Source organism: Lissotriton vulgaris, chromosome 5 (assembly GCF_964263255.1).
Source record: "Lissotriton vulgaris chromosome 5, aLisVul1.2, whole genome shotgun sequence".
NCBI lineage: Eukaryota > Metazoa > Chordata > Amphibia > Caudata > Salamandridae > Lissotriton > Lissotriton vulgaris.
This window is the reverse complement of record NC_141693.1, coordinates 1,728,148,754-1,728,175,831: the sequence shown is the minus strand read 5'-3', so window position 1 is coordinate 1,728,175,831 and position 27,078 is coordinate 1,728,148,754. Positions and strand designations below refer to the sequence as shown.

Below are 27,078 nucleotides of genomic sequence, written 5' to 3'. Positions count from 1 at the left end.
ATGAGTGTTTTGTGCACTCAGCAGGCTCAGATATTTCTTTGCACAAGGACAGTCTCAATCTAGAAAACAAGAGTAAATATTTTTTTCACTTTGATGACAGAGAACTGTCTCCAGCTAAATGCCAACAAAACTGAAATTATGTTGTTTGACAATGTTCAACAGTTTTGGTCACCCTATTGGTAGCTATCTGAACTTGGCCCCTACTCCCAAAGTGATTTTAAAAGATGTAGGTGTCTACCGACCAAGTTCTCACTATGAAAGAACAAGTTGCTATTACCACTGGCACCTACTTTTATATGCTGCGTCTGTTACAGAGAGTTTCCTCCTCCTTCTACATTCAGAAAGGAAAACCCTAGTAAAAGCACTGGTCATGAGCCGCCTGGACTATAGCAATGCCTTACTTGACTTCCAAAAATTAGACTGTCTTAAGTAAACTGCAAGTCGTGCAAAACATGGCAACATGTCTCATCAACAATCTTCCAGGCAGGATAACCTCAGCACCACTTTTCCATGCGCTTCAATGTTTGCTGATTCGTAAAAGAATCATCTTCAAGGTTTTTCGTCTGACCCATAAGTCCCTGCAAGGAAAAGGTCCAAGTTACCTTTCCTTTAAACTCATCCGCTATCATCCAGGCAGACCTTTAAGATCTGGTGATAAACCCTTACTGACAGTACCACAGATCATTAAATCGCGTTCAGGAGGTAGACCCTTCTCTTACTTAGCCCCGTTGCTTTGAAATAAGCTTCCACTCCAAATTTGTCAATGCGCTCACCACTTCAAATTCAGAAAATATCTTAAAACACTGCTTTTTCTGGCCTAAGTAGTCTGATTATTGGGTTGGGTGCTGTGTGGCGCCCTGACACCCGACACCCGTCCCAGGGTGATGCACAAACATTAAAAACGACATTATCATAACACGTTGTAAAACACATTTTAATTTCCTTAGTGAACGTTTTTCTCATTTGTTTTGTCTACCCTCGTTCATGTTTTGGAAACAGCCATTTTGCACCCTTTTTGTTCACTCAGAGGTTACTACCAATATGCAAATTTTCAACTTGTGCTTGGGTATACACACGTGCATCTTCATGCTGGAATCTTTGTGAAAGACAATCTTATTTAATGGGGCTTATCTGTTAAGAATCAAAATATTTTATGGAACCAGGCAACTTGTTTTCTCCACAAGGACTTGGAAAAATCATGCCAGCTCAACACAACAGACTTTAAGTGAGCACCTTTCTGTAAAGGCTGCAACTGTTTTGTTTTGTGTATATTCACCTGATGCAACTAGATTGACTAGTTTATTTAGTTTCCTGCTACCTGCGGGTGATTGGCATGGCCTTAAATTTAACCCCCTGGATACTCCAGAAAGGTAGTTCTAAGCAACAGTAGCAAAACACACCATAGTACCACACCGGTAACTACAGACAGGGTTAACATAGAAAACACCCATCAAGAGTGAATGGTGTGGTGGTTCCATTGGAGTGAATTTGCTTTTTGGATAACGAGGATAGAGAACACAAGGTAAATTAATATCATGCCATAATGGTTTATAAAACTTCCATCAACAGAGAAACAACAGTCTTGTTTTCAATACATTTGGGATGTTTTGTAGTAGGGGCTAAACCACAGAGAATACCGATGGGCATCAACTCACAGAAAGTGAACACAGACTCACCTTATTTAAGACTGTTTCTTCAGACATATTGGAAATATTGAACAAAAAGTATTATGCAGCTGTACCTAGCTACAGGTGGTGAAGGGATCATACTTCAAATACCTTGTTCTTGTTACATCTTTGTACACAGATAGGACACAAAGTACACTGCACGCTCCTCTACATGGCTTGACAGAGTCTAAATGCAGGGCCAGATGTGAGTAATGGATGAGACTCTTTTGGTCTGAAAGTCACTCACCGAGAGCTGCTTTGTGGATATCCCAGACTCAATTGCTGCTTTGTTTATAGCTCTGAGTGTGTCGAAATCTGGAGCTTCAATGAACACCACATAAGGGACGAACTCCGCTGTTCTTAGAACCTTCACAGCCTGCAGAGGATAAGGAGAGTGTGTATTAGGTAATACAACACATTTATAACACTGCTCAGAGGGACTATTCAAGTGGACCTCACCGGCCCCACAACAGCACTCAATTCTACATAAAATACTATGCTACTCCAACAACACACAACAGGGTAGGCTAACTTTTGTAATCCTTTGAAGCAATGTGTAGCACGTAAGGTGAAGTTAAACTGCTCTATACCACGAAAAGAAACTCAAACCACCATACGGGGATCTTCACAGCTTTATAACAGCGGCTTTTGATACCGTTCCACACGACCAATTACTGAAAGCCCTGGAAGGGAAAGGTATACGAGACAAGGCATTGGGATGGCTAAAATCTTTTCTGGAGGATCGAACACAATCAGTGTGTTTGGGTGACTTCATCTCTCCCCCGCGAAACATTAAATATGGGGTGCCCCAGGGAGCCTCACTCAGTCCAACTTTGTTTAATGTTTTCGTTTCCTCATTGGCAGCCATTGGAAGACGGTGGGGTGTCGAAATGTGTTCTTATGCTGACGACACCCAGTTAATGGTTACCATTGATGAAAAGGATGATCCTAAAACCCGACTGATAAACTGCCTGACTGAACTGGCCAACTGGATGCAAGAGCATTGTCTGAGATTAAATGCAGACAAGTCAGAAATCCTCTTGTTTGGCAAAAATCCCCAGCTCTGGGATAACAGCTGGTGGCCAAGCAACCTGGGGTTGCCTCCGAATCCCACCCCAAAAGCAAAAAACCTGGGAGTGGTATTGGACAGTGCTCTGTCCATGAAATCACATGTCTCCACTGTCTGCGGCAAAAGCTTTGCATTGCTGAAAATGCTCCGACGAGTTTTCCCCTGGATCCCGACTAAATGTAGGAAAACTCTGGTTCAGTCATTGCTGATGAGCAGATTGGACTATGGCAACTCACTGTTTGTCGGAATGGCAGACTATCTCTTTTCCAAACTGCAGATAGTACAAAATGCCGCAGCAAAGGCTGTCTGTAATAAAAAGACATTTGATTCGGCTAAAAGCTGCATGCGAGAGCTTCATTGGCTCCCGATGCGACAAAGAGCCAATTTTAAATTACTATGTATCACACACAAGGTGCTATATAACGCAGGCCCTACCATTTTACATAATAAAGTTGAATTCCACAGACCACCGAGGAACCTCCGATCAAGTACATTAGGAAGAGCCACCACCACCCGGGTGAAGACTGTCAGGATGGGAGAGCGAGCCTTCTCGCATCTGGCGGCTACTAAGTGGAATGAACTTCCTCCCAGTCTTAGACTGACAGATGACCTTCTGTCTTTTAGGAAACAACTAAAGACACTACTCTTCCCTAAATCATAATAAATCATCACTCAGTGTGGTTATTGTACCTCTCAGCATCCAACTTTAGTGCCGTGATATCCTACTCAGGATGATTGTTAGCGCTCTATAAATAAATTAAATACAAATAAATACAAATAACAGTAGGATTCTTGACAGCATTTGTAATAATACATTCTAAAGAAGAATGAATGTCCATCGTTCTAATACAGTAGACTAGAATGCTAACCCTTAACTTGAGATATCACACCACCTCCCCTCCTCAAATAACCCAAAAGCATGAAAATGGCAAAAGAGAAAGAGAGATAAAGGAAAGAACTAAGCAAAATACAGCTAAGAAAAGAAAAATAACCAACAAAATCAGCAAATGCTAGAAAAAGAAAATCTCGACTCCATAAGCACCCATCCTCCAGTTTAACCAACCCTATTGAGTAACTTTACCTGAGTTGGATATACTACTTGGAACACCCTACCCGACCATGAGGGTCTCTAATCACCACCATATCTCCAATTTGAATTGCACTTTAGTTACAAAATTTAGTTTGTCAAATTGAATTGTCTTTTTCATTTGTGCTGACCTTTCATTTTGCAATCTTTCATCAACAATCTTGGTCCTCCGCTACTCTCCAGTGCATCTTCTAACCCAGAGGGGCGAGGGAGGGAAGGGGGTGGGGAATGGACAGATGATACAAGCTATGCATCCATGTGCCATAGGAGGAGGCCATCGCCTCCTCCTATGGAACAGTTCAAAAGATGTTACCTAGTGCTAGAATGCACAGTGAATCTGTACTCTTCTACCCTTTCAAAACGCGTCACTCCTCTGGTCTCTGTTCATTCTTTTGGCCAACTGCCCACTTTCTTTCAGTGTCCAACTAAATCGCTCAAACATCACGTTACTCTGAGGGTGATACAATGAAAAGCTTTTGTGCATGATACATCTTTTTGTTAACAATTCCTTCCTTTCAAGGGAGGACAATTGAACCCTGTCAGTAAGGAGAAGCTTAGGATTGCTCTCATGTGGAAAAGTACTAGTCAAGAATCTTACATAAGGTGGAGTTGAGATGTCAGTAACAAAAGCAGTCTCCTATCATCTGGAATGTATATCGAGGACAACCTCGATAAAAAATAAGGCGGATTGCTTCCAAACGAAACTGGAACCAAAATATCAGGAGCTTCTTCTTCCCCGAGCGCCTTTGAGATTTCCCTTCAAACCATCTAAGGTGTTATTTTTAGACTTATCATTCAAACAACAATATGAAAGCTCGTTATCTTCCTTTCTACCATTAATGTAATTCCTGGGCACCAATGAGAACTCCTCAAGCTTTCTTTTGTCTTGCTGATTCTTGATGGCCTTTATGTGCAAGCTCCTCAGTGTGCATTCTCAAACTTGGAAGAGGTGGTAATTTATATCCCCACGGCAGAAGAACATATTGTACTGACAACTCTTCCTTAACTCTCACAAAACTCTGGAACTTCAATTTCCACATCCTTCCATCTCCTCCTCTACTTACAAACCAAATCATGCACTTTCTTCACATTAAGTAATTTGAAAACTCTTCCATCCATTCACTCAGACCAATCCATTCATCTATTACAAAACAAACCTCGACTAAATAAATCATTTAACCACCCCTCTATCTGCAGGTCTTCACCATCTGACTCAGAGGCAAGCTGCATCCCATGCAAAACACCTGGTAAATAATTAACAGTCAAGTGGTAATCTTAAAAGGCAGCCACCCTCAAACAAATCTACAAGTACAGCATCCAACACTTTCCTACTATATATTTCTTGAAATGGTTTGTGGTAAAAAAAATAAGTAAAAAAAACTTTGAACCACACATCTCACAAAAACTGCTTCACCTTTGGTTTCACGGTTTCACCCAAAATATCACAAGATCATCCTTTTAATTAGGTCGAGGCTGGACTGCACATGCACTGCTCTGCGGTATGCTGTATTGGCGTATGGAATAGAAGCCCGCCCACTCTCCGCCCATATCTGTCATTGGCTTGTGTCATTGTCCTTCGTAAAATGCTGGCTTCTGATTCGTTAATAGGCTTGTTAGTCCCTCCTTAGTACCCCCTTGTCTTCATTTGCAACCTCCCATGGGACTGGCCCTTTTAATTCGATTGTTACAAACATTCACCGCACCATGCATGCTTTCACTTTCCGAGCAGCTGGGACAATGGCACCCGCTTGTTAGAAGAGGTCTCGCATTTGCAGGAGTTTGAGCTATTGCCATTGTATGTGACAATGCCTTTTATTTACGTGTTAATTAGCAAAACAGATCAATAAAAGGCATTGTCATTTACAATGCCAATAGCTAAAACCCTAACAAATGCAAGACCAATTGCATTGCAAATGTTTGTAGTAGAATATCGGTGCTTCGCCCTGCCCCGTCAGGGCTCTTGAGGCAAACGCTGTAGGGACCTCCTTGCCCCCTTGATCTTGCTTCAAAACAGCAATCACACCAACATCACTGGCATTGGAGTCCCAGGGGCAAAGCAAAGAATGAATACTAGATTTTTGCTGGCCAATTTAGGAATACATTAAAAATAAGTTTAAAGGTTTTATTTCAAGTAAGTAAAAGAGCTCCAACCACCATACAGAGATCGTCATAGCTTTCTAACAGTAAAGAGTCTTGACAGCATTCATAATACTTTAGGAAGTGGAATACACATCAAACATTCTAATACAACAGGCTAGTGTGCTTATCTTAAGGTACCACACCAACACCCACTCGTGTATTCTGGATAAAAAGGATACTGTGGACCCTAATGAGGTATTACACTGACAAATACCTCTAACACACTGCAAGCAGGGCAGTGCTCACACCATGTCTGACTACAAACATCAAACAACAACACCACTACAAGACACATATAAGCAATCATGACAACAGCATAGTAACCACGCTCACACTACTAATGATCCAACTCATGCAATCAAAAAGACAAGATGTTTATTGACATAACAGTCAAAGGCAGGATGTGCTGAGAGTGCATATAAATAAGTAACAATGAGAGTTTATTGAGTACATACTAATGACAGTACAAAGCTATAGAATTTGCTACAAAATACCAAAGAGATTAGCAGAGATACATAGGGGAGACTTTGCAGTGTCCCAAAAAGAGATAACAAGCAAGGCCTGCCACACTACTAGCAGAAGTGTGGTTAAAAGGCCTCACCTTGCTACTGTCCACGGGAAGCAAGGATGTCAAAACAGGAGGGGGCATTCACTCTGTAATTTTCCACACATGCATACTTGTTTGATATACAGTCACTTATTCATTCCCAGAATGCAGTGCAGGATGGAGGATAAGAAAGTACTGTGCAAAAAAGCTGCTGTTTTTTAAATTGCAAAAAATCTGTTATATATTATTTAATGTATTTTTCGTCTCCAGTTAAAAACCCATTTTAGGTGAGTTGAGTTAGTCAAGAAAGTCATAGTGCCCGTTTCACAATGGTAAACTTCGACGTGTGGTCTGAACTTAGAGTAAACGTCCAAGTTTACGATTTTTGGAGTTTACAAAGGGCATTTACGAGTATTAGCTATATGTACGCTCAAGGGTTGGAGATCCGGACATAAAGATAGTACTCGTTAAAGCCCTTTGTTAATTCCCAAAGTCGTAAATTTAAGGCGTTTGGTCTAAGTTTAGACCAAACGTCTAAGTTTACTTTTGTGAATCAGGCCCCTAGTGTATGTGGTCATTGATGGAACTGTGATGTAAGATGCCACCAGGGTGATCAATTACAATGCTATTTCGTAGGTCATCTTTGAGGTTACAAAAAAATACCAAATAACTGCTTAAAGGTATTTTCATCACTTTTAGGAGTTTCATAGATAACTAATATCACGTTAATGTGATTTTTTCTACAGGAGAGCCTGCACAACGAAGCCTTGGTGAGACGTCACTAGATGGTTCATTATCACTACACCAGTCTTAAGGGTGACAAAACCTCTGCATCAGAATGCCCAAAACATGGCAGACATCTGGCTAATTTACTCCTGTAGCTTCAGTCCTAGCAATGAGGGTGCAAAAGCCATGTTCAGATCATGGGCGCCTCGCCTTTGGCAATGTCCATGTAACATTTAGATGAACATATGTTGATGTCAATAAAGTATATATAAGGAGCACTGGTCCGCAGCATAATGTCAGCCATTTCAAATGTGATTACACTCTCCTTCTTTGGGTCTACTTCATTATTTCATAAATGACCTTGGTTGCCAAACAGAAACGCCTGTGCTTTTCTGCTATGTGTGTCAGGGCATCCTGTAGCTGAGTCGCGAGATACTACTGTCATCCTTGACAAAGAAACTCCTGCGGAATCCTACATCATTCTAAGCAATGAAAAAAGAAAGCCTTAGACTTCTGGGGGCCCATATATTTTATTTAAAAGTTGACTTTTTCGCTACTCTCTACCAAGTTATATCTGTCTTGACTTCTGCCCACGCTGCCCCTATTATCCCAAGCAGTGCTCCCAGCACTAGTGTCACAAGCAGTGCTCCCACCCCTATTATGCCAAGCAGTGCTCCCAGCCCTAGTCTCACAAGCAGTGCTCCCACCCCTATTATGCCAAACAGTGCTCCTTGCCACTATTGTCCCAAGCAGTGCTCCCACCCCTATTGTCTCAAGCAGTGCTCCCACCCCTATTGTCTCAAGCAGTGCTCCCCCCCCCCCATATTGGCCCAAGCAGTGCTCCCACCTCTATTATCCCCAGCAGTGCTCCCACCCCTATTGTCACAAGCAGTTCACTCACCCTTATTATCCTCAGCAGTGCTCCCACCCCTATTGTCCCAAGCAGTGATTCCACCCCTATTATCCCCATCAGTGCTCCCACCCTATTGTCTCCAGCAGTGCTCCCACCTGTGGGTTGACGTCCAGAATGCACATCTTGCCGGATTCCACCACCTCATGGATGGAGTCGATCTTTGTCCCATAGAGGTTGCCCTCATACTCCCCATGCTCCAAGTACTTTCCTGCCTTGATGTCAGTCTCCATCTCATGGCGTGACACAAAGGAATACACCTGCCCATCCTTCTCATCGTCTTTGGGCTTTCGGGATGTGTCTGTGGGGATGAGGATAGAGGAAATGGACAGTTAACATTTCGCTGTATAGAGGTGGCCTTTCACAGACTGGATAAAGGCTGCTATTAACAACTTGTCCCCATTACTAAGCAAAATAAAGCTTAGGGTTTATGAATTTTGTAAAAAGCCTTGGGTATTTAGGGGCCAAATAAGATGTCAGCACTGTGGCGGTCTCGAGACTGACCGCCCTCTGGTTGGCGGTTCCGACCGCCTGATTATGATGCGACCGAACACTGTTTGGTCGCATACTTCCATTTCTCTATGGGAGCTTGTGCAAGGGCGTAAACTGGCTGTAATACAGGCTCCCAAGAAGAAAGGGGTGTGTGTGTAAAACCCTGCACCCTGTAGCAGGAACGCCATGGTGCCTGCCACACAGTGCTGGGATTTACAGGGGGACACCCTGGGTACCCCCGCAGAGGCAAGGGGGCCCTGCCAGGAGCCCCCAAAGTCACTGTTCGACAGCCTTTCTGTGTCGGAAAGACCGGCACGGATTGGCTGTCAGAAACCGACATTGAAACCCCCATGACAGAAACACCATCAATAGGGGATTACGGTGCAGGTCTTACCGGTCGGAAGACTCAGAGAGCCGCTCGTAACCGCGTCTAATGACTGGCTGGTTTATGCTTCGACATTCTAATTCAGCGGTCGGATCGTAAATCGACTGTGTTGATCGGAAAGCTTCCGACTAGCGGTCTGAGGCTTCCCGACCGACATCGTAAAAAGCACCTTCGTGTTATGTAGCCTGGGCCTACAAACAGCTGTGTGGAGGGGAAATCACTTCTACCAAAGCGGTGACCAGGCCTAGATTGGAAACTAAAAGCAGCCCTGGAAAAGTCTGTCAGACCAGCTTGGGGAGGGGAGTGACCCAAAGGGAAAAAGTAAAGGAGCCACAGGGGAAAGCAGGAATTCACTAGGGAAAATGGGCCACAGGGAAATAAAGGATTTAAAGGTTCAGCTGAAATGGAAAAAAGGGGTAAACAGGAGAAACAAGCAATTTAAAATTGCCAACTAGGGGAACAAAAGTGGAAAATGAGGAAGCGGCATAGAGAAGAAGAGGGAATCACTTGAGAATAAGGTGAAGTCACACAAGACAAACTTAGAAAATTGAAATGAGATTGAGGAGACGCAAGTGCAGAAAAAAAAACAGAGTTTAAGAATGTGGTGAAAGGGACCAGAAACAAAATGGCCTCTCTGTCGGATACTGACATGGAATGGTTGTTCCGTAGCGGCTGGGATCGGACAGGATCAGTTTGTTTTTCAGGCTCCGGCGACCAACTCCCTGTGCTCCAATTAGAATGAGAGTCTTCCTGCGGAAGGGTGGCATGCGGGCCACCTCCTCATAAATCAGAAGCTCGTGCCTATCGAATTCTATAATGAAAGAAGAAAAAACACTGTAATATTTAAAGGATGATTTAGGGGAGTAGACCCCATACCCCACAAAAGAAAGACCACTATCCCAAAGAAAAGACATGACCTTGCACCCAATACAACTCCTTTGTTGCTAGAAACCATAATTACTCCCAGAACAACACATCGCCCACTCACAGAAAGGCTATCACACTTTGAAGATATATGAATCCCCCTTCCCAGAGGAGAAAAAGTATAAGTTACTCACTGTAGTTAATTTAGTACTCCTAGTCAACACCAATTTCTCTTGCATACATGACATCCACCCCTAGCCACACAGGAAGCCTTACCACAAGGTGTGCACCGTTTTGACCCACACGTAGGTACACCAACCTGCTTAACATCAAGTGCAGCCTGCCTGCAAAATTCAATTTTTTTCTCTCCATCTAGCACCGATAGACTAGACAGGTAGAGGATGGCGAGGAAGGCACAGTGGTCGCTAGGTGAAGGGGTCCCTCTGATCAATGTGAATCAGAATTCTTTGTACAGTGGGTTAGGGCCATAACAGGTAAAAGGGAGTATATCTGGGTGCACACATACCTTCATATAAAAGGAGGGCAAACTGACCACTGACACCTCCCGTGCCCCTTCCCCTCGCAAACCAATTAGTAATGATGGACCAAAATCTCTTGATTTAATGGGAACCCTAAAACTTGTAGCTGTATCTTTCCCACGTGGAGCAGTGCCAGTGATATCTCATGAATGGAAGGGATCAGGGTGAATATCTCCCCTTACAAAAAGGACAAGTAATGCAGTACGTCGTGTCGCATATGCCTTTGCCCCACTCTTCTGATCCTAAACATTATCCACAAGTGTCAGAACAACTCCCCATGCAAAAGTATCCTGCTCGTTTGCATGTATCAGCAAAGCCATGTGTCCAAGCTCTGTTAACCTCGGTACAAGTGAGGAAGGACGAAATGTTTGCTAGATGGAAGATCTAACGTGGGGTGGGATAGTGAGTAGAATGAAGAATGAGGGATTAGAATGGTGGCAGTTGCTGAAGGTTAAGCGAGGGAAGTGACTTTACTGTGTTGAGGGACTGTGAATCTTCTATTGTGAATCCACAATAAACATGTTGCTGAATTTGCCTGCTCTGGATTGCTTTCTCTTCAATGCAAGCTTCTCTTCTATTTGATCCCAAGAATCTTAGCTCCTACTCTCCTTTTCAGCATCGTCACGCATGTCACTTGTATTGCTAGAACTGATCACTCTGTTAGGGTATCTGCACCAGAAACTTAAGAACTCCTGGTTCCAGGGCCTGGGGTATCATCAGGTTGCTGGTTACATGGGTGGAAAGTGCAGTGGAAGGTACTGCAGTTGTTTCAAGGCCACACTGGAATCAGAAGCTGGCCACCTTTGGAGGATGAACAAAGGTCAGATCAATGAGATAAAAAATGAACATGCTGCAGGTACATTCACCGAATATCCTCCTTCTGCTAAGGAGTTTAAGGAGTTTGGTGCTCAAGCACATGTCGGGATGGTGGAGGTGGAGTCTGAGAAGATGTCACCAGACACACCAATGAGACAACGGACTACACAACGTGTTCACACCGCTGTAGTCCATGTACCCTGCTATAAAGTTCTCAAATCCAGCTTAATCAGGGTTAAATATGTTCAGTGAGCTAAGGTGTCTTCTCAAAAGTGTTTCTGAGGTCAAATTCAAAGGACCTTTAGAGTTAACTTGCTTGTCACAACCCATCCACAGGCGTCTGAAAAAGTAGTGTGTCAAACTTTGATAGGGATAAGATTTAGCAGTTCTTCAAATCACATCCACCAACAACTAATCTTCTCTGGCACAGACTAGACTTGCATGACACATTGTGACAGGTTCATTACCATCCAGATAAGTCATATCGTTCCCAGCCTTATCAGAGGCAGCTGGCATGCTTTCTTAGGAAGTAAAGGATCTTGGATTTGTAGATTTCTTAGGCCCCTCTGGCCAAGCCTTAGGAGTGTCACTGTAGGCTCTAGATCTTCCATGAGGCCACAGAGGCGTCAGAGCCCTCCAACTGGATGGTCCATAAACAGTAAATACGTGAGTGTGGGTGGAGGAGAATTTTTATCAGTAACCCTTTCAAAAAATTTTGGACAGGAGCACTCTTGTGGTGCTGTAAGCTGAGTGCTCGTAAACCAGTACTGAGAATGGAGTGCAGAGGGATATTCCCATTGCTTTAAGTGGGCCGGGTCTCAAGGGGTCTGAGCACCGGCAGTTTTTTAAAGGGGGCCTCGAAACGGGTCTCTATCGGGCTCTGTTTTGAGCCCTGGCACAGGAGGTACGTTTTTTTCTGGACAGCAGTTTGCTGTCACTGCAGTCCGGAAAAAAGTGCCAGGGTGCAAAACAGCCCGATAATGACCCATTTCGAGACAGCAGTTGCATCGCTGTGCGCTGCTCACACTGCTCACTTCTCACTAGTGGAGAAGTTAAGGCATGACGTCATGCCAGGTGAGCGTTCTGGGGGGAGGGAAATCTTTTAAAGAGTCATTTTCTTTCAGGATTTCCCTTCTAAGAGCAGCAAGATTGTGGTAGGGTCACCAGGGTTTTACGTGAAAGCTTTTTCAATATTATATGTACCAAGCCATAGTTGCAGCCTATTAATCTTATGCAACTAATAACCATTGACAAAGCCAATAGTCCTTACTTGTTGTAGGTATGATGTTACTTGTTGTCTCACATATCTGGAGGGCGGCACACTATGCTAAACACGGATTTTTAGCGTAAGTGTGTTAAAGCCACGCCCCTAATTACACTGGCCACGCCCCTTTGAGAGACCCCCCAGTTTTTTCATCCCACTTAAGAGCCCTGGATATCCTACCTCTGAGGGGAGACAAAATCGATTAGCAAGGGACGACACGAGCAGCTTCTACTGGTCCAGTGGCCTTTCCTCTTCCAATGGAGTAGCCACACAGTTTTATGTTACAGAACGGACTAACAATTGACATTTCTGTTCTTGACATTGGATATACAGTTCAAATGTAAACGCCAACTCAACTTACTTTAATTCATGGACAGGCAAATGCTCAGCAGTATATACTGTAGTTGTGCCTGGATATTCCACCCTGACACATTTTCTCAGGCTTCACCCTTTTTCCACTGCTCTAGCGAATGATTGTGGTCCATTCTACTGGCGAGGATATATCACACATAGAGGAAAAGGGCTGCGGTCAGAGGACTATACAAGCCATCACCAATGGAAGAATATTTCCTTACCCATTGAGGAAAACATATTGGAAAGAATGCCTCTAACTCCAGGAGAACTTACCAGCATTTTTGGTGGTCAGATACATCATTCTCTTCTTCTTTTTTCCACTGATACTTCCGCACAGAGCCCCTGCAATGGGAAGAGCAAAGGCGTTGTTACTGTATTAAAGCAGATTTAAACATCAACTCATCAACTCCAAAACTAGTCCCAGCTCCCCTCCAAGAAAGACATGGATAAGGAAGTATACTTTAACGTCCCACGAAAAGATTAATATTCATTCATTTCCATTCATAACTAAGTAGATTTTCAGACTCAGGGCCGGACTGATAATTGCGGGCACCGGGCAATCCCCCGGTAGGCTGGAGGGGGTGGGGGCCGGTTTTCTGCCAGGGGGCCGGTTTTGTGGCTGGGGCCGATTTTCGGTCCGTGAAATAACGTGGGTCACACTCTTCGGCGGCTGAATTGTAATTGCATTTATAGCGCACTTGACATGGTTTTACGTTGCCTTAACAATATACATTTGATTTGATGATAGTGGAGAGTCTAGATACAGGAAGTGATCACTCGTGAGGCGGGCGTGCGTGCCTGCGTGCGTGAGGCGTCCACACTGCTCACATTGCAGCCTGTGCCGCCCGTTAATTGCTGCCAGCCTCGTTATGTTGCAGGCAGCGCCAGCTTTCGCACAGTCTTCATCTCAGAGAGATTGTCTGCACACACACAATCTTCATTTGAAAGAGACGGCCGGAGACTCGTCATGGCCATGACTCAATCAGGTACTTGTACAACTTGTAAATAACTTTTAAATGTACAGCCTGAATGAGCATTTAGAAGCTTTGCTATTGGCTGCTCACGTCAGGCTGGTGCCGCGGCGGGCCGAGCTCTGTCATTTTTATAGCACTGGACTTGAAAATATAACTTTTTTTAATGCCCTGACTGAGTCTGCCTAACAGCTTGCTATTGTCTGGTCTCCTAAGGCTCTTAGGGAAATAGCAGCGTATCTTTAGAATAATGTTGCTGCTGGAACAAGATCGGCATTTTGTATAGTAGCAGTTTTCACCCATCCTGAAGCAGAACAGGAGGTTAATATTCCTGTGGCAAAGAACGTGTACATGTAGATCACTAAAGTGCATTTTATGTGGGTAGGTCAGTGGGTTACCGATTTTGTCACACTTCATAAATTACAATCCTAAATTACAATCTAATATAGCACAATTACTTATGAACTACACAAAAGGGTCTGTATTCAAAAAGTGTGTTTTAAAGGTTAGAACCCAGCACTATGTTTTCCCTCAGACTTTCATTATCCTAATGTTGCTAAAATGTTTAGTTTGGATAGAAATATATTGTTTTAAGTAAAACCAACCACGGTGGTACCTTTTAAATCATGTGTTTGTGCTTCTCCAGACCAAACACTCTTAAAATATATTGCTTACTAGTATGGTTGAAATGTGATTCTACAACTTGTTATTCTCACTGTTTTATGTAACATTTCATTTAGACTGATTTGCACACGTATGATTGTCTAGCTATAATGTGTGCATGATGTAAAGTGCTCTGACACCCTACACTAGCACGAGGAGCACTATAAAATAAATGAAAAACATGAAAGAGCGATTAGTGCCCTTCCATTTCAGGTGCTATGTAGCAGTTTCAAGATGCTCTTACAGTTTCTCGCTGCTCATATGGATGTAACTTCTGATATTTATCTGTCTCCATGGACTTCATTGCTTGATTTTACTTGCGAGAAAGTGTCATTTTTAAGTGTCACACATTGGCTGCACATTGGTCATTGAATATCACTCATAGCTACACTGACACTATGAAAATGTCACACATAAGCAATCTCAAACCTTGGCATCTATGCTTCAGAGAGTCACAGTAGTCTGACTGTCTGTCTGAGTCTGACAGACTGAGACTACTACTACTCTCCATCCGTGTCTCCACTCCGCAGTGCAGCCTGAAGGGAAAAAAGCACAACTGCATTGTCCCAACTGCCCTCTCCCTGTCCTTCTCTGTCCTTTCCTTCCTCTAGCTCTCGTTCTCTTCCTCTTTTCCCTTTCTCTTCCTTTGTCTCCCTCTCTCTCTCCCCCCCTTCCTTCCCCCCTTCCTTCCCTCCCTCTCTCTCGCCCATTCCTTCTCTCCCTCTCACTCCTCCCATCTCTCTTCACCACGTAAAATATAGCCAGACCTATTGCCGCGGTCAGTGCTTGTTCATGCTCCCAGCGTTTCTATATAATATTTTGTGTCAATGAATGTATTATGCAAACGTCTTAATTTATTTTTCATGAGTGTTCAGACCTCTCGATGGATCCGCCTGGGGGTTGGAGGAGAGGGGGCAGGGTGCCTCATCACTATTTAGACCTGGTGCTCTTTAAGGTCATCATCTACTATTTACTGTGCTTTGAAAGTTGATACAATTGAATATGTAATGAAAAATGTGCTGTAAAATTCACCATTTTAGTCTGTCTTTTTCCAAAATTTTCCAAAAACCCCCTAAGTAGTGGTCGGGCTTGCTCGCTACGCTCGCTCGCTACGCGCCGGACGGGGGCTGGTCTGGAAAAATTTGCCAGGGCTGCTTTCAGTTCCCAGTCCGGCCCTGTTCAGACTCCCCGCTCATGTCAGCAGATTTTTTTAAATGTTATATTAGAGAGAAAAAGAACAAGCAGTCCAGTCCCCGTGTTAATATTATTCGTGCCTTTATTACATTTTATTGTTTATGACTTCCTGGCAGCTGCAGAGTGCTGCTAGGCAACAGGCTCCATTATTTGTGCTTTGCACTCACGGGTGTTGAATTTTTTAATGTCAATTTACTATACTAACGTTTTTCTTATGTTAATTTACTTATCTAACATAGTCACCTATCTTTTCAGAACAGTACATTTAAAAATTACTGGCTGCGTCACAACGCATATAGAAGTATTACAAATCACATATTATATTTGTATGCACATTTGCGAATGCATCACGACAGAGAATGCATCTCAGTGGCCATCTTGGAATTGGCTTTCTGCAACAGAAAACAAATTCCAAGATGACCGGCCATGCGTGTGCGCCCGTCTTGATGCATGCACACAGGTGCAATTGCAAAAAAGCATTAGCAAAGCTGACAGATTGGCCTTTTAGTGCTTTGCCAATGCTTGTTTACATGTTTGCTGTGGAAGATGGAACACATGTTTGCATGCTAGCGTAGGACAGGGGCTTCATTTATCTATCCCCGTTATTGTGGAAAGACTTTGGGCCTGATTTAGAGTTTGGCGGGCGGGTTTCCCTGCCACACATGTGACGGATATCCAGCCTGCCGTATTATAAGTGCCATAGGATATAATAAACTTGCAAAATGGCGGACAGGGTATCTGTCAAGTTCGAGACGGAATAAGCCACTCCGTCAAACTCTACATCAGGCCTTTTATCTCCAATGCAGCTCCATCCGTGGGGAGAGGATGAGGCATAACGGCTAGAGCGATCGACCGCGGAGCTGGGAAACCGGGTTCGAGTAGCGGCAGGGCTGCACAACATCCTGAGATAAATGTGTCCATCTGTAATGCAATTGGTGCTCATGTAAAGCGCTCTGATACCTTCGGGTCTAGTTCGCGCTATATAAAACTCCCCAAAACTTAAAATAAACATTTTGAATGGTGAACACCAATTCTGGTGGCGCTGGGGTCATGACCACCCATGGTCTTTGTGATGGGAGAACTAGTGATGTGTCTGCCATCAGGAACCACCCTTCAAAATGGGGTCGGAAACATAGAAGTGGGTAGACGGGACACTCAGCATATTTTGGCACATGTCCCATTACTGACCACCTTTACATTAGATTCCAAGCCTCTGAAAGATAAATATTTATATACATTCCAGTTAGATTTTGTATAGAAAAGTAAAACCATCGGCAAGGGTATCAGAGTGCTTTACATACTAGTGACATGCTATCAGATCCAGTAATGAGTTTGCATAACAACAGCATGTATTGAGAGACTCATTAGGTAATCACTTGCACAGGTACATAAAACTGGTATACAAAATATGTTAAATACATTCAGTTCAGTAATAGCGATTAATGTAACAGGCAGCGGGCCGGTGATCTTGAACAAAGTGAATTTGTGGACCGTGCGTTCCTTTGTTGGGAGAGACGCAAATGTTGGGCCATTGTCTGAGACTGTCATGCAAGCTTCAAGGTTGTGCTTTGTCTAAATGTGGGAAGGCTGAGGCTTAACTGGGCGTTTCCCTTTAGACTTTGGTTCCTTCATATAATGTCAATTTATTCTCCAAGTGATTTGGGGTATACATATTCAATGTCTTGTAAGTGATGCTGGTGGTCTTATGCTTTATGGCTCCAGTGATAGCCATTTCTACGTAGTCAGGACTCTGGTGTTGTCAAATTGCCTCGCTAGTGATGTGAGATAGTCATCAGAGTGGAGAACTGCTTTCACTAGACCAAGTCATGACTGAGCCAGGCCACTGAATAAAGCCTCCCCACATTCAATGCTAGAGTCACCGATTGATCTAAATTCTGAAATTCAGATCAGCTCAGGAAACATATTTGTTGCCTTTCATTCTCAGATGGTAGACTGCGTTATTTTCTATTATCTTACGTAGGTGTCAAGATTGTCTTTAAAAGCCATACATCAGATAAAAGAGGGAGGAGAATGTAGAGGTCAATTTTATCTATCACCGAGGATGGGTTGAGTAGTACTAGAAAACATGAGCTTCCTTTGTTAAGTAGATGGAGCAAGTCAACTAAATTTGAAGGAGGCCTGTTTCAGTACTGTGTCCACATCTAAAAAAAAGACTGGAAAGGCCATAGGAGTTTAATTTTGCTGATGCGTTCGATGAACTGGACAGCCACGTATTTTGCAAGCGATTTAGCCAAAAACTGAAACTGATCAATGTGGATAGAATCTGCTTTCTTTGTCATAGAGCGGACCTAATTTAAGAGGATTAAGTACAGTATTTTTGTGGAGTGAGGAGTTAATGGAGTGTAATTGTCTCATGGTGGCTTTTTCAATGTTCTGTAGAGTGATAGGAGCAAAAGTACTACATTTAGTTGAGGTATTTCTTTGTATAATCTCTGTTACATATTGTTGTAGCTGCTTGGTTTAGAAACGTTTAATAGGTGCCTTAGGAGAAGAGTGGGGTCTGGTTTTATCTGAATATGGAGTGTTTAGCGTACGAGAAACTATGCTCACGCTAACTTAAGTCAATTTTATGTATTCTTCCCGTTTGGATGTGGCATCGTAACATATCACTCAAAAACTGTTGCCATTGTTTTCATTACACTGAAAAGACTGAGACTTTCTCAGTCACATTGTACCCCATGTCCCTAATCTAGGACAACCTAACTGTCTTGGACCGAATAACATATCATGCCACCTGAATACGCTCGGTGATTGCATGAGTCTATTGTAGTTGGACTGAGAGAGAACAATTCAGTAGTAAATTGTTTTTTCTTGATTGTTGCCCGTGGTGCACACCCTTTGAACCATGTATTTGTGTGGTGCATGTATTAAATCCTTAGTCTAACGTCCTATAAAAGGATCTTCTTTCCCTGCCTAGCTGGCTCGGCCCACCTTTCCCTTTCTTCGAAGGTGAATCTATGCCGGATTTTCAGCAGAACTTTACTTAGGGTTTCTAATACTTTAGATTTATACACCTATCTGCCTAATCTACTGATGGTCCAGCTTATGTATTTGTACTTATATTCTTGGATTACACTTTTAAACTTTAGTCCTTGTCTGTCATTCATATTGAAAATGTCTACAGCTGCATCATAAAGTGTGAAATTACATAGAGATTAAATGGTGGCGGGTCCATCGGGGAGCACCAAAGTCGTTTAGGGACTAAACCGCTCCCGGACCAAGCCGTTAGCGCGCATGTGACAAGTAAATAAGACACAGGAGCCGTAAGAAGAAAAGGTGTTCACAGAAACCGATTACTTGAAAACACTTTATGGAGCTGACAATAGGACCTGCATTGACATCACCTGTGGTACATTGGAGTCTTTACTATTCTGTAAAATAGACAGGAGCTTACTGCAGCTTCAGAGGTTCATTACTTGTGTGTTTACACATCGTAGCACATGCATTTTCTCAAAATCTAACCCAGGTCAACATCCATGGGCTCTAGTAAGGCACCTTTGGTTCATTTGCACAGTTACATCGCTGCCAGCCAATGCCCCCCCCTCTTATGGCCCTCCCCTAACACCCAACCCCTCACCCTCCCGCCTACTCCCGATTTAGCTCTGGTTTAAACCAATGGACTATTATATAAAGGTTTAAATAAAGCATATAAAAGAGTATTTCAGCATTAACCTGCTACACAAGTCATTTCTACTTTTGAAGTAACTGTTTTCTAAAAGAGCATAGTTAAAAAAAGAACTCAAAGTGTGAAAGTGCCTTTTTCTGACAAGCGTTTTATGTGCTGAAGGCAGAGGCGGCTGGCTTGTACCAAGGGTGGTGGGCAGGTGGAATGGGTGGGCACACAAATTTAAAAAAGAAAATCGACTTACCTAACTTGCAGCGTAATGTACTCCTCCCTTGGGTCTCTTCTGGAAGCTCCAGAAGCAGGAAACTGCACTACCCAATCCTGGTGCTACTCTCACAGCATGAAAGCAGCACCAGGATTGGATAGAGCGGCCTTACTCAGTGCTCACAAGAGCACTGGAAGTCTGCGCTTTCTCTAACCTAGCTGTCTAAGGCAGCTAGGTTAGAGAACTTTAACATGCGCATGTATGGCCATCTGGCGCAAGATGGCTGGCCAAAGGGACATGCACATTTCAAAGCACACAGCTCCCTGCTGCTGCCAGTAAGCAGCACTGGTCCTGCCACGTCCTGACCCTTAGTTCAGGACGGGTTGCTGAAAAATAAGATGGTAATAAATAAATGTATTACATTTTATTTTTCAGCTCTGGGGCTTGTGGGGCAACGCTCCTCCGCTAAAATGGAGAAGCCGCCCCTAGCTGAAGGCAGCAACCGATACGCTGACCTGGTAAATACAGGTTGTGCGATAATGGCAGCTATTTTGTAGCTCTGTTTACCCTCGGCAGCCCGTGGCTCCTCCCAGATCCCGCCTCCCAGCTACCCCTCCCACCCTCCGCCCCCCACCACTCATTTGAGGCTGATGCCTCAATGCGCAGCGTCCACGTGCTGCGGCCGCGCCGAAGGTGCGCCAAAGGTAAGCCCGTCTACGCCCGTCCGCGCCTGGACCGCGCCCAGCGCCAGACCCCCTGGCCCCCGGCGCACCCACCCCACCCGCATTACATACGACGCCTCCACCCTTTTAGCCCTTAACCCCGGTCGACTCGCCAACTGCGCCCAAGCCGCTCCTGGACACACCCATGGACCCTTCACATGCAACTCCTGCAAGTATGACGGCACCAAGTCCATCTCCTCACCCACGAACACAAAACAGAGATCTGACACCAACCACCTAAAATGCATCCTGCTCAACACCCGCTCAGTCCACAAACACGCCATCGACCTCTGGAATCTACTAGATACCATCTCTCCGGACGTCGCCTTCCTAACAGAAACATGGATGAACGCCTCCTCAGCCCCAGACATCACCATTGCCATCCCGGAAGGCTACAAAATCATTCGCAAGGACCGCATCACCCAAACAGGAGGAGGCATCGCTATCGTCCATAAGAATTCCATCCGCATCTCTACCAGCTCAGACGTCAACCTCCCTAGCGCCGAACACCTTCACTTCCAGATCCACACCGACCCCAAGACCACTCTCAGAGGCACCCTCCTCTACAGGCCACCAGGTCCCCGTGCTCAATTCAGTGAAGACATCACTGACTTTATCACCCCTCACGCCCTCCCCTCCGAGGACTACATTCTATTGGGAGACCTCAATTTTCACCTGGAAAAAAACAACGACAGCAACACCACCACCCTTCTGGACAATCTCGCCAACCTCGGACTCAAACAACTTGTTAATTCCCCCACTCACGACGCAGGTCACACACTAGACCCTATCTTCACCTCCAGCAAACATATCTCCTTCAGTCACACCACAGCCCTCCATTGGACGGACCACAGCTGCGTTCACTTTCTCTACAAAAAGCCCACAACCCACAACCATCCTCAACCTACTATGCGAAGAAACTGGAACAAAATCACCATCGACCAGATCTCCTCATCGCTTCTTCAAAACCCCTCTGCCCACTCCTCGAACCCCAACCAAGCAGCCATTAACCTCACTCAATGGCTAACCAACAGCGCCGACAACCTAGCACCCCTGAGAAAAGGTCAAATCAAACTAGGCAACAAAAACGCCCCCTGGTTCAACGATGATCTTAAGAAATCCAAGAAACTCTGCCGCTCCCTTGAGAAGGCATGGAAAAAAGACCCAAACACCAGTACCAGGGACGCCTTCAAAAACGCCACTCGCATACACCACCAACTGATCCGGACTGCCAAGAAAACCGCCTTCAAAGACCGACTCGACAACAACGCCCACAACAGCAAGGAATTATTCAACATCGTCAAAGAGTTTACCAACCCCGCCGCCAACTCTAACGACATCACCCCCTCCCAAGCCCTTTGCGACTCCCTAGCTTCGTTCTTCCACGACAAAATCGCAGACATCCACAACAGCTTCAACAACCAACACGGAGACCAACCCACCCAACCTTCCGCCGTACCTTCCCCCCCCTTGAACATCCTTACTGACTGGAACCCAATCTCCACTGAGGACGCCATCCGCCTGATGAACTCCATCCACTCAGGATCCCCCACAGACCCATGCCCTCACCACATCTTCAACAAAGCTGATTCCATCATAGCACCACACCTCCGAGACGTCATCAATTGCTCCCTCAACTCCGCCACCTTCCCGGAAAGCTGGAAACACGCCGAACTCAACGCCCTTCTGAAAAAACCCACAGCTGACCCATCTGAACTCAAAAACTACCGCCCCATCTCGCTCCTTCCATTCCCGGCCAAAGTCATCGAGAAAGCTGTCAACAACCAACTCGCCGCCTTCCTCGAAACCAACAAATCTCTCGACGCCTCACAGTCCGGCTTCCGAGCAAAACACAGCACGGAGACCGCACTCATCGCAGCAACAGACGACATCCGAACTCTACTGGACAATGGAGACACAGTCGCCCTCATCCTCCTTGACCTCTCCGCAGCCTTCAACACAGTCTGTCATAGCACCCTGCTACAACGCCTCAGAAACATCGGAATCCAAGGAAAAGCACTGGATTGGATCACCTCGTTCCTTGCCGGAAGAACCCAGAGAGTCCGCCTCCCACCATTCAAGTCAGAGGCCACTGAAGTCATCTGTGGCGTGCCACAAGGATCTTCACTCAGTCCCACCCTCTTCAACGTATACATGAGCCCCCTCGCGGCCATCGCACGCCAACACAACCTCAACATCATCTCCTACGCTGATGACACTCAACTGATCCTCTCACTCACCAAAGACCCTAACACCGCCAAAACAAACCTACATGAAGGAATGAAAGAAGTAGCCGATTGGATGAAGCACAGCCGTCTGAAACTGAATTCCGACAAAACAGAAGTCCTTATCCTAGGAACTTCCCCCTCTGCCTGGGACGACTCTTGGTGGCCAGAGTCCCTTGGAAAAGCACCCATCCCGACAGACCACGCACAGAACCTGGGCGTCATCCTGGACTCCTCACTCTCGATGACCAGACAGGTCAACGCCGTCTCATCATCATGTTTCAACATTCTTCGCATGCTCAAAAAAACTTTTCGCTGGATCCCCACCGAAACTAGAAAAACGGTCACCCACGCACTGGTTACAAGCCGCCTGGACTACGGAAACACCCTATACGCCGGCACCACCGCAAAACTCCAGAAAAAACTCCAACGCATCCAGAACGCATCAGCCAGACTCATACTAGACATCCCGCGTAACGACCACATTTCTGAACTCGGACCCGAATGCCTCAACACACGACTTTCCTTCTACACCCCCCCCCCCCCCCCCGCCAGCTACGCTCCTCCAACCAAGCCCTTGCTGCTGTACCTCGCATCAACAAAACCACCATGGGAGGAAGATCCTTCTCCTACCTGGCGGCTAAAACCTGGAACTCACTTCCCACCCACCTGCGCCTCACTCAGAACCACTTAGCATTCAGAAAGCAACTTAAAACATGGATCTTCGACAAGTAACTCCCCACCCTTCCCCAAGCGCCTTGAGACCCTCTGGGTATGTAGCGCGCTATACAAATTAACTGAATTGAATTGAATTGAAATTTTAGGGCAAATGGCCATTGTATAATATGCATGTGAAGAATATTTGTTTACTGTACACTGCTGCCCGCAGCCTGACAGCGAGCACTGCACATAACACTTTTTCCTGGGGGGCTGGTGTTTGGTGCACCATTGTGGTGGCAGGGATCGGACTCCAGTATCTTCCAGGGCTTTATGCTTCTTGATGCAGGTGTAATAGAACAAAATGACACCACTCATGGAAAGTGACACTCCTATCAGGACTGATTCAAAATGTGAATGACGTTACCAACAAAGCAATAGTTCACAGGGGCTGCCACTTTGTATGTTGTCTTGGGGTGTAATCCAAAATAAGAATGCACCTGCCAGGCAATAACTGAAGGGGGTTGGCTCAACGCCCATCCGTAGGCATTATTATTCTGTATGGAGTATGTTCTATGTACTATTAAACGTTTTGGAAAGAAAACTAAAGTTGTATGTAGCCTAGACCTAAAAATGCATACATATACATATGCGTAGAGGAGCTTTCGGTCAGCCCTTTTCATCTGCTGCCCAAATCAATGCCAATGACCTGCATATCTTTTTTCAATGTCCAACACTAGACACTTTCTGGAAGGGCGTCGGGGATACGTTATCATCTATCTTTGACATTGACTTGGAAGTCGACCTACCTCTAGTTTTTTTTGTTATGAATGACCAAACCATGGGGGTATGCTCACAGAATCAAAAAGTTCTATTATTGTACTTAATACTATTAGCAAAAAGAGAGATATGTATTAAGTGAAAATCTGCTCCCCACCCCCTCCCCCCGGTAGGGAAGACTGGCTTAGAGTGGCAATTAATATGTCAAGACTTGAACTAGACACTGGTAACGACGACCCTCCCAACACCTGGCAACCCTTCACAAGTTGAGCACGGTATAGGTGCTTGATTAATTAACCGAAGCCCTAATAGCAGGCCCGGTTCTAGCGGGTGGGCCAGGCCCACCCAAATATAAGCCTGGCCCACCCAAACAGTAGCCTTGGCCCTCAGTAGTGAGGGCTGAAGGCAGGCGCGCAACGCGCAAGTCGTGTGTGTCAGCCCGGGCCGAGACAGCTTTCCCGGGCGCACACACAGAGAGGTTATCGAAGCCATGCATGAGTACTTCACAGGTCTTTGAAGACCATTAACATGTTAACAAGGCTTTGTTTACTTTTTTCACCCCTTCATCTCGACATGGGGAAAGGTGACGAATCCTTTCTTTGACACTGGTAACCTTTGGTAACCTTTGCCTACTGTCCTGCTGCATACGCAGCTCAGGCGAAAAGAAATTTGTTTATTCTTAGTCACCTTTCCTAACCCCTGCAGTGGCTTATCACATCAGGCTGTGACACCAAGTTTGACTAATGGAGTAGGTAAGAGAATGTGTTGCTACATTTCTTTCTTTTTGAAGTCTGCACAGGCCCAGCAGGACACATACTTCGTGTATGCTTCATTTAAACGGTTTTTATCTTGATCATGGCTTTATCTTGATCATGGCTGGAGCAGGACAACAATAAGACATTACAAAATGCCCAGATAACGCTCGTGATTAATGAACATTCTGGAGAGCAATCAATTGTCTGTTAGTAGTTTTTAAATGCAGATGAACTGTATTGTATCTGGATAGCTCAGTGGGTTACTGTGTTTGTCACAGAGACCCATGTGTTACTTGCAGTTCAGAAGTTACAATCGTATCATTTGACAGTGACCTATGAACTGTCATTTAAGAGCTGCCTACAACATGAATGGTATAGTTACTTCGCATTTTTTGTTTTGTGATATAGTTAGAACTTCCCCAGTCTTTCGTTATTCTAATGTTGCTAAAATGAGTATGTGTGGACAGATATACAGTTTTATCAGTAAAGCTAACCCCCATGGAATACTCTTTATATCCTAAGGTTTTGTTTCCCCAGACCAAACCCTCTTAAAATATCCCACCCACCAGTATGGATGACATGTGATTCATACACCTTGTAATCCTCATTGGTTTATGTGACATTCCCTATAGACTGATTTACATACTTGTATGATTCATTGTCTCTGTATAATGTGTGTGTGGTGTAAAGTACTGACACACACTAGACTGATATGAGTTGCGCTATACAACAAATGAAATGCATATCAGAGAGGGGCTACGTAAAGATGAGTGGCACAGTTGGAGGGTGGCAGTGAGGGAATCCGAGGAGGAGGTAGTGGGAGGGGCTCCGGAGAGATGAGGGGCACTGGTGGAGGGTGGTAGTGAGGGAATCAGAGGAAGAGGTAAATAGGGGGAGGGGCTATGGAGCGATGAGGGGCACTGTTGGAGGGTAGTGGGAGGGGCTATGGAGCGATAAGGGGCACTGTTGGAGGGTGGCAGTGAGGGAGTCCGAGGAGGAGGTCATGAGAGGGAGTTGCTACGGAGAGATGAGGGGCACTTGTGGAGGGTGGCAGTGAGGGAATCCTAGGAAGAGGTCATGGGGTGGAGGGGGATAGATGAGGGGCACTGGTGGAGGGTGGTAATGAAGGAGTCAGACGATGAGGTCATGAGTGGGAAGGGCTACAGATAGATAAAGGGTACTGGTCTCCAAGGAGGCGGTCATGAGGGGGAGGGGCTATGGGGCTATGAGGGGCACTTGTGGCGTGAGGCAGTGAGGAAATCTGAGGAGGAGGTCAAAAGGGGGGTCATGGAGGGATGAGGGGCACTTTCGGAAGGTGGTAGTAAAGGTATTTAAGGAGAAAGAGGTTATTGATGTGACGCCAAATAAGACTTTCGCATCAGCGATAAAGGCGGGCCTGTCATGGCCTTTCTGTTTTTGTTTATTTAATTAGCAGTCAGGTCATAAGGGCTACTGTGGAACATACTTTAAAGTGTGTGCTAATTACATTTACTCCTATATTTAATGTTTTAAGTTTGAAGGTGATTTTTCTAATGTTTTTACCGGGCAAAATGAAAGTGGAGCCCAATGGTGCCTGATATGGGGCTGGGGCCCGAGGTCAGCTGTGACATAATGTGCACTGGAGAGGAGTAGTGGATATTCAAGCCTGTAAGGGAGTGTGTTGCAGAGTCTGGGGTCAGGTGGAGGTAGTAACGAAGAGGGATTCTCTCTGAAGGCTCGCACAGAGGGAGCCCGAGAAGTGTCACTTGCCTGATACTCCCACCTCAGAAACCTCCTCTTCCCATCAAAGGAACATTACATGGAAAAAACACTTTTTGAGAGTGATAATATTTAGAAAGAGATTTGGAAAAAGAGTGCATTTTACTGGGCCTTGCAAGACTAAGAAGAGACAAAGGAGGGCCCTGAAGGAGGCCTGCCCAGAAATATATGCAACAAATCGAGCCCGCAGTGGCCCACCCAAATGCACCCTTGGCCCACCCAAATAAAAATTCCTGGAGCCGGGCCTGCCTAATAGCCTTAATTAAAATCCTTTCTGGCTTTACGGTCCTATGATTACAACAGTCCTCAATTACGTGAGGAAGGCCAAGGGGCCTCGACGGAAACAGTGAGCCAAGGGGTTCCCCAGAAAACAAAGAGTGTAAATCGGCTTGTTAAATCTGTGAAAGTCTTGGTGAAGATGAGGACAAAAAAAAAAAAAGAGAGGGCGTGTCCTGAAATACGTTCCACTGAGTGAGCCAATGCAAACATGGTGTGGCCAAGTGCACAAAGAGAGTGCACGGAAACTGCTGGCACTGAACTCTATATTTAGAAGGCATGCGAGCAGGCAGCAGACGCTTTATCTATATGTCTGTGACATGCACGTAATTAAAAGGGGACTCCCAGCTCGAGTATAGAGACCAGT

At 45.0% G+C, this 27,078-nt stretch overlaps 1 protein-coding gene across 4 annotated transcripts in view; it reads right to left on the bottom strand.

The window, feature by feature from the left end:
• Positions 1-27,078, bottom strand: part of MPP2 (MAGUK p55 scaffold protein 2) — a 627,381-nt gene that overhangs the window by 42,306 nt on the left and 557,997 nt on the right. For all 4 annotated transcript variants that reach the window (XM_086923954.1, XM_086923953.1, XM_086923952.1 and 1 more), the window contains 4 exons: positions 13,133-13,201; positions 9,672-9,833; positions 8,244-8,446; positions 1,915-2,043 (listed from right to left, as the gene is read on the bottom strand). In XM_086923954.1, the coding sequence (XP_086780080.1) occupies positions 1,915-2,043; positions 8,244-8,446; positions 9,672-9,833; positions 13,133-13,201 (563 nt within the window). The remainder of the gene's footprint in view (positions 1-1,914; positions 2,044-8,243; positions 8,447-9,671; positions 9,834-13,132; positions 13,202-27,078) is intronic.